Source organism: Lipotes vexillifer, unplaced genomic scaffold (genome assembly GCF_000442215.2).
Source record: "Lipotes vexillifer unplaced genomic scaffold, Lipotes_vexillifer_v1.1 scaffold982, whole genome shotgun sequence".
NCBI lineage: Eukaryota > Metazoa > Chordata > Mammalia > Artiodactyla > Lipotidae > Lipotes > Lipotes vexillifer.
The window spans coordinates 673571-682053 of record NW_006789467.1 but is presented as its reverse complement, the minus strand read 5'-3'; the positions used below and the strand labels follow the sequence as shown (position 1 = coordinate 682053).

Sequence of the window (8483 nt, the reverse complement as noted above, 5' to 3'; positions counted from 1 at the left end):
GGGGAGAGCATTCTGCATCAGAGGCAACAGTCCTGGCACCCCTTCTGCCAGGGCCTGGCTAAAACAAGGGACAGCAGCACAGGCTCGAGCGCTTATAGGCAACATGGGCCAGCGTTCCCAGGCTCTTTTTACAAGAGCGTCTCCTGGTTCTCGCTGTTTGGCTGCTGGCTACAGACCGCGTTGTCTTGAGATGAGCTAGGAATTCCAGGGAGGGGAGTTCCAGACACCAAACAGGGGCTGGCTCTGCACCTAGCGGCACCTTGGTAGACTCAGATGGCGTAGGATGAACCTGGCCCCTGCAGGTCTCGACACCCGGCACCCTTGGTTCGATCCGGTGGTTCTGCTAGCCTAAGGGATTCTTTGGTGTGTCAAAGCAGAGCCGTCTGCCTGGAGAACGGAACACGATGCATTCGCATGCAAATTAGAAGGGATCGTCTTTATGTCTAAAGCAGCACCCGAGCATCTCAGACACGGGACCTGCAGAAGCGGGGACTGATATTTGCATACACTTCAAGCCGGTTACTGAACCAGGGATGGGGCAGAAGATGAGGCGGAATCAAAAGGTAAAGTCAAGGGCCCTGACAGGCAGACTCTAAAAGGATGTGGATGTCCCTGCCAAGGTAGTGATTCCCCCGTGTGCTGAGCGGACTTGGGGGAAAAACCTAGCGCTGTGGTATGGAGTCTACGCCCTTGGATGTGTCAGCACGTCAGCGAGGAAGCTGCTATGTGAAGGTCTGGCAGCTCAGAGCTCCCAGAGGTACCCAGGCAGGAAGGGAGATGGAAGCTTCCATATGAGGAGGTGGGCAAGTGCATCCAGACAGCGATCGAAGGCTGCATACCCGTAACAACAAAAATCTCAAGTTGTGCTTTTCTTCTTTTTAAATACAATGGGTAGAAAGAAAGAAAGAAAAAAAAAAAAAAAAAAAGGAAGCACCATCCATTATGAAGACAAGAAGAAAATATTAGAAACACTTTGGAATGTTAACAGGTTCTGTTACTCTCTAAAGAGCGTGGCTAGGCAGCTTAGTGAATTAATTGCTCATGAATTAAAAATAAATTATTATAAAATAGATTTCTGTACATTTTACATACATATAATCTCTCTCAATATTTCCTAAGCCCCGGGTGGGGAGGGGGGCGGGGCGGGAGGGTCTGATCAGTCCCAGCCGAAGTCGTGGCCCGTCATCTGGTAGAACTTGCGGTTGAAGGGCCGGTAGAAGTCGCGCAGCCGCCGCAGGACCTGGCCGTCGATCTCGGGGTGGGGTCTGCCCTTGGTCTTGCCCAGGCAGTGAGGGCGGCCGCTGCCCTCGGCCTTCTTGAGGCAGGGGAAGCCCTTGGTCTGGTTGAAATAGAAGTGCTTGTCGGAGATGATGCGCTTGAGGCCCAGGAAGTCCTGCACGCGGCCCAGCTCGCCGGCCGGGTCGCGCACCAGCCGCTCGCCGCTCACGAAGAGCAGCTGGCGGGCGGGGAAGTGACGCAGCCAGCGCTCCAGGTGCTCGGCGTACAGGCCGATCTGGATGGCGCTCCACGCCCGGTCCACGAGGCCCGCCGTCCGGTTCCTGAAGGCCAGGCTCTCGAAGCTGGGGATGTCGGGCCGCTTGGACAGCGTCTGCGTGTAGTCCGAGACGGCCCTGGTCACCGGGTCCCGCACCACCACCAGGAGCTTGGTGTCCTTGGACATGGCCGAGATGCGCGCGGGCGCCTCGCGCGTCACAAAGTAGCTGGGCGTCTTCTCCATGGTGATCTGCCCCTCCAGGGTCCTCGGCATCAGGTCCCTGAGCGGAGCAGAAAGGCACGTTAGGGCCTGAAAACTGAGCGCCTTCCCCTGATTGCCACCGCGAGCTCCTTCCCAGCACAGGGAGGGTCTTACAGACCCGGAGCCTGAGTTGAGGTACCCACTGCTCCGCTTACTAGATGTGTGTGACCGTGATCGCGGACAAAGCGGCACAGACGCAAGGCTGTGCACCCCTGCTTCCTCGCGGATGTACTTAATGGGAAATAATAACACTACCGATCTCCCATGGTGGTTGTGATGATTAAACGTATTAATATACCTCAACAGCTTAGAAAAGTGCCTGGCATAGGCACGGAGACTTGTATGATATCTTTCTTAGCATAATTTAAACATAACTACGTAGGCAAAACTGCTATAACCTACAGGAAGGATAGGACATGACATTTGGACCAAAAAGCAGTTCTGTGTGGTGATTAGCACTAAAAATCACAGGAATCAATGATGTAAGACTGCGCCTGACTTGCTCCCTGAGTTTCAGCATCCGAATATGTGAAACGGGAATGATTTCCACCCACTGCATTCAGTTGTTGCGGGGTTTGTACAATGGAAGCATTTAGCTTAACATTTAAGCACTGTGGGCTTGGACATCAGACCACCTGGGTTCAAATCCCAGCTCGGTCACTTATAAGCTGTCTCATTTTCAGCAACTTACTTTCTGGCCTTCTCTCCTCAGCTGTAAGAATGAAGATGATAATACCAACCTTATGGGAGTTTAATGAGCATTAAGACAATTAATGATCACAATATGCTTTGAACGTGCCTGGCATACGTTATATATTCGATATTCACTAGCTGCGGCTACTACTCCATTATTATGATCATTATGACCGTGTTCAGTACACAGTTTATAGCACACAGTAGGACCATGCTGAACATGCATGTGTACACGTTGGTGTGTGTACATCAGAAGGAGATGTGTTACCTAATCGGACACTAAGTAGCGGTCACAGATGTACAATCTTCCATTTGCTATGGGATAGAGATTTCTGATTGATTCCAACCTGGGCCCAGGAATTGGAAAAAAGACAACTTCCACATCATTTTTGACCAAATATTTACCTCTCAGTAGGACATTCTGAACTTCCAGCTTCAAGCCATCCCTAATCTACTGAGACCAAAATCCCTCTTGGGAGACATTTATAGAAATGACGATATAAACTCTATTGCAAGAGGCGGGAAGGGCAACGGGCTCCTCCTTCATAGCTAGCTAGAGGAAGCATGCTTCTCCCCGAAGGACTGCCTTGCAGCCCTGCAGCTGCCCCCGGCTTAAGCTAAAGCTGGATTGACCCACTTTGCCCATTAACCACTTAGACAAACGTAGCCGTGTCATCAGGCTAACGTGATGAAGGATTAAAGAGGGGCCCGGCTCTCAACTTATTTTGCATTTCACTCAAAAGCAGGTCGAGTTTGATCAAGTCCGAGTTGTTTCCAGTGTTCAGCCACTTGTACCTAGACTGAATCTACAAGAAAGGGTTTAATATTCAGAATCCAAGTGCTATACCGCTATGACTGAAGGAAACCCAACCCGCCAAGTTCTCCAGGGCCAGGGCAGATGGAGTGGGTTTAGGGTCTGTCTTCAGAGGGTCTAAACGCGTAGGAACTTTGAATGAACCAGAGAAGTTCTAAAAGCCTTATAATTCTGACGTTCTCCAGTAGCAAAAGTTGCCCTAATTTTCTTTTTTCTGCTTCTTTTCTTTCTTCAGATGGCACGCCTCCTCCCAGGGTCCAGCAAGTGAACTTATTGTTTGAACTGGCAAATTACACAACAATAAAGAGGAAGGTTATTGAAATGGATGTAACCCAACGCACTACAGCTGAACAGAGGCCAAGACATTGACACAAAGCAGATGATGGAAGTGAATGAACTTGAACTTCAGAGAGGGGACAGGCTGCAAGCCACATTGGGTTGGGGTGGGCCCATCTCCCCCTTGGATTGAGGAAAGCTAGGAAGAGTCAGGAAAACATCTGGCCGGCCCCCTGTTTCCCTTTCCTGGGGGAGAATGACCTCTTGCTTGGTTACAGAAATACCCCACATATGCACACTATTATAAATAAAATAGATAACCAACAAGGACCTAGTGCAGAGCACAGGGAACTCTACTCAATATTTTGTAATAACCTATAAGGGAAAAGAATCTGAAAAAGAATATAGATAGATAGATATAGATATATGTATAAGCGAGTCACTGTGCTGTAATGTGAAACTAACACAATGTCGTGAATCAACTTTACCCACCCCCCCCCCAAAATACCCGCACGTTTCCTGACCTCCAACAGCAATCTTTTTTCTTAATTTTAAAAATTTTTTTTTTTTTTTTTTTTTTTGCGCTACGCGGGCCTCTCACTGTTGTGGCCTCTCCCGTTGTGGAGCACAGGCTCCGGACGCGCAGGCTCAGCGGCCATGGCTCACGGGCCCAGCCGCTCCGCGGCATGTGGGATCCTCCCGGACCGGGGCACGAACCCGCGTCCCCTGCATCGGCAGGCGGACTCTCAACCACTGCGCCACCAGGGAAGCCCTAAAAATCTACTTTTTAACCTACATACAGTAAACAATCATTCTTGGTGTCCAGTTCCATGACTTCGGACACATACATAGAAATCTTTAACAACCATCAGGATCCAGACCGGTTCTATCACTCCCAAATCTTCCCCTTGTGCTGCCCCTTTCCAACTAAGAGCTTAAAGCAAACTCCTTCCACAAGGCACATCCCCTTACAAATAGCCCGAGGCTGCCCAAATCCTTGTTTGGATACCCTTGGGAGGAAAATCTTGATTGAAAAGAGAAAATGGTCAATAGAGACTTAGACATTTTGACATCACAGATCTATTTACTGTTGCTTTAAAAAAAAAAAAAAAAAAAGAAGCTAAAAGTTTTCATGAGGGTGAACATCCCTGGCCACATGCCTGCCTTTCCAGGCCTCAGCCTCCTGGTCTGTGAATTAGCACCGAAGAAGAGGTCGCATTCTGATAAACTGCTCTGAGGACGATCCCATTGTGGTGTCAGGTTGGTAACCGGCCAGGAAGCCGAAATGCCGCATCACTTTTAGCTGTTCCCAAAGCCCACGTCCAGCCCCTGAGAATGCAAAAAACAACAGAGCAGCCAGGAGAAACCTTTACACACAGAAGAATCAGGATTTCTCCTCCCCACCCTGGAAACAACTAAATAAATAAACCTCCACAGTCCGAAATCCAAGTGGGGAATAAGGATGCCCGCCCCCCCTTTTTTTGAGCAGCTGATAAACCCGCAATTATCAGCAGCAAAACTCAAAAACGCTGGGATCCCCAGAGATGCAGGGAGAGGTGGGGCTGAATAGGTAGAGCACAGAAGATTTTTAGGGCGGTGAAAATACCGAGTGATACCGTCATGATGGATACGTGTCATTATGCGTTTGTCAAGCCCACAGAACAGACATCTCCAAGGGTGGGCCCTGCTGTATGTAAACTCTGGACTTGGGGCGATGATGACTGATGTGTCAGTGGAAGCTCATCGTAACCAGTGGACCACTCTGATGGGGGAAGGCTGTGCTTCAGGGGGAGCAGGAGACCTATGGGAATGTGGTTGAACCCCAAATTCACGCGCCGGTGCTTGGTTTCTGGAACTTTGAGCTTTCTGCTTGATTTTGCTGTGGCCCTAAAACTGCTCTAAAAAATAAATAAATAAAATCTGCTTTAAAAAAAACCAAAAAACAAAACAGCAACCCCGACAACTCTGAGATCCCTTCTCTCCTTGGCTTCCTGTCTGTGAAGGATGGTTTCCTCCTTGGGAAGAATGGGGTCGCACACCCTTGCACCCTCAGCCCGGGCCTCAAGCGCAGGTGCAGCCCGCTCATCGGGATCCTTTCCTAACCCTCACCTTCCTCTGCGGCTCCAGTCGAGGGCTCTCCCTGGGATGCTGGGATCACGGCACCTGTGACCACTCACGAAAAAAGAAAACCCTTTCCTCCCAGGGAACACTGAGGGCTGTCAAAGGTAGCACATCTTAACCTGTGACAGGTAAAATCAGGGACTCAACAGCCAACTTCCTGCCTTGAAAATACATGCCAGAAAAACTGAGAAAACGAACAAAAAATAACAAGTCTTCTTTTATGAAAGGATGCCCTTGGGTTCCTGGGATCTGACTGCTCGCCTGCCCAAGCCCCTCCCCCTCACCCTTTCCTCCTCCAGAGGCCTGGCCCACCCTGCCTGGTCCCCAGGGAAGGCAGTTAGGCTGAGGTTAGCTGAGTGCGTCAATCTCCCCATCACAGAGGCCCAGGAAGCACTCAGCTGGCTAACTTGACAAGGGCAGAGGGGCAGCTGGGGGGGGTCGCAGGGAGGGGACGTTGCCAAGGAGCAAACTGCAAAGCTGCCGACAGTCCCGAAGGTGACAGATACTGGCAGGGTCGGGGGCGAGGAGAGGGCACATGTCCCCAGAAGCTAGCGGGTGCTCTGGAGTCCCCAGGGTCATTAGAGACCTAATCAGAGGGGTTTCTGTAGTGACAAGTGTGCAGGACGCTGGTGTCACCTTTTCTGAAGGCGGCCGTGCTCACCATGATACCACCGAGGCTGCACGGCTGTCACCTCTTCTGAAGGCGGCTGTGGCTCACCACGATACCACCGATGCCGCACGGCTGTCACCTTTTCTTTTCTTTTCTTTTTTTTAAAATTTATTTATTTATTTTTGGCTGTGTTGGGTCTTCGTTTCTGTGCGAGGGCTTTCTCTAGTTGTGGCGAGCAGGGGCCACTCTTCATCACAGTGCGCGGGCCTCTCGCTGTCGCGGCCTCTCTTGTTGCGGAGCAGGCTCAGTAGTTGTGGCTCACGGGCCTAGCTGCTCCGCGGCATGTGGGATCTTCCCAGACCAGGGCTCGAACCCGTGTACCCTGCATCGGCAGGCGGACTCTCAACCACTGTGCCACCAGGGAAGCCCTGTCACCTTTTCTGAAGGCGGCCGTGCTCAGCACGATACCACCGAGGCCGCACGGCTGTCACCTCTTCTGAAGGCCCATCTACCAGCCCTGAACATCCACCCCAAACTCTTCCCCGGGGCGGTGCCTTTCTACCTTGTGACCTTATAAATTACAGTGGACTTCGGGGGGAGGGGAGGGGGGCAAAGACAAAGGTCCAGCCTTGTAGCTTCCATCCCGACAGAAAGATGAGACACCCAGGGATGAGAAAGGAACTCTTCCTGTAAACTTGACTGTGGACAAGGAGACACCGGCAGCTCCTGAGACTTGTAACTCGAGCTGTAAGTTGTAACCCTGGGAAGTTTCTTCTTTAAAGCAGTTTTCTTCCCAGGGGAGGAGTGCGGGGGGGGGGGGGGGGGGGGGACCGAGACAGGGAGGAAGATGGGGATCAGCTCAGCCCCTTCTTATCTGGAAACTTCTTCCTTTGTAGGAAGTCTCTGAGCCCACCAGATCTGAGCTCCCCTTCAAAGGGCCACATCTCCATAAATAATTATCTCCATTTGGGTGAGATGTTTGCATATCAAAGAACTCCTCTGGGAGGGTTTCAAATAATTTAAAATGAAATTGTAAATAGTCTGTTGCTCTCCCTGTCTCTCTGGTCCCCAGGAGCAGCTGGGCTCCCGGAAGTGATGTCATTATTCATTATAAAGTTTACTGGGGCTTTTTACTTTCTTTCTTTCTTTCTTTCTTTTTCCTTTTTTTAAGGTAATGGGTAGGAAAGAAGAAAAATAACAAAGGATGGACTCCCCCCGTCCCCTCCTCGGCCAACCCTCTCTCCTTTCTCCCCGCCCAGCCCCCAACCCCACTGCAAGGATTTGGCCTCCATTGTCCTAGAATTTCAATACTGCTCAGAAAATGAAAAGCCTTTGAATGCCATAAGGGGGTGGGGCTCAAAAGAGCATCTCACTCCTCTGGGTCAACTCAAGATTCCTTTCATTTTGGCAGAGTCCTCTGTTATAGACCCTGCTTCACAAAGGCCTGAGTTCCTGTTCCTGGAAGGGGCTGGGGGGCTGGGGGTGGTGGTGGAGGGAGGGTTTCAATTAAAAGCTAATAGCCTTTTGTGTCTGCGCTCTGTGGGGCGTTGCTCGTGTTTATTGGACCTCACTGTGTGCGGGCACAAATCATGTGAAATCAGAGTAATCTGTGTCCCGTTTCCTGAAAAAAAAAAAAAAGAAAAAGAAAAAAATTTTTTTTTCATCAATAGAAGAAAGTTTTCTGCGAAGCACACTCTCTCGAAAGTAAAAGTAAAATCAGCCCTGCCATTGGGCAGACAGGGCAGAGCAGGGGACCCAGAAAGGGGAGAGTAGGGCACCAGATGCAGAGGCGGAAAGGCTGCCACTGAAGCAGGTCTGCCCTTTCCTGCTTTGGCAGATTCTTCCCTGTGTAGACCTGACCTGCTCATCAGAGATGAACTCTGATCAGTGCGGGCTTCCCGTCTGGAACCGGCTCCTTTTCCCTGGGTCAGTGGGAGCCCCAGCTCTGCCTGGGTTACCTCCCAGGCAACAAAGGGCCAGCCCTCAGGCTGTTACACTGGCTGGTATGTGTCACAGGCTCCAGTAAATCCTCTCCCAGCTCCCTGCTTCATCCCAAGAAAGTCTGCCTACCCTGTGCCCTTGGCAACGAGGTGCAAATGTTTGTAAACAGGCCCTTACTCCAGACCTTCTGAGCCACTCCACACCGCCCGTCAACACAGCGTAGATGAAAATCACTTCCCCACCAGGGAAGCACCGCCCCCCGCCCCCCGGCA

General features: G+C 50.9%; 1 protein-coding gene across 1 annotated transcript in view; it reads right to left on the bottom strand.

Annotated features, from left to right (window-relative positions):
- Positions 1 to 1156: 1156 nt before the first annotated feature.
- The window catches only part of HS3ST3B1 (heparan sulfate-glucosamine 3-sulfotransferase 3B1), a 36291-nt gene continuing 28964 nt past the window's right edge, over positions 1157 to 8483 (bottom strand). The window contains exon 2 of the mRNA XM_007462645.1: positions 1157 to 1775. Within this exon, the coding sequence (XP_007462707.1) occupies positions 1157 to 1775 (619 nt within the window). The remainder of the gene's footprint in view (positions 1776 to 8483) is intronic.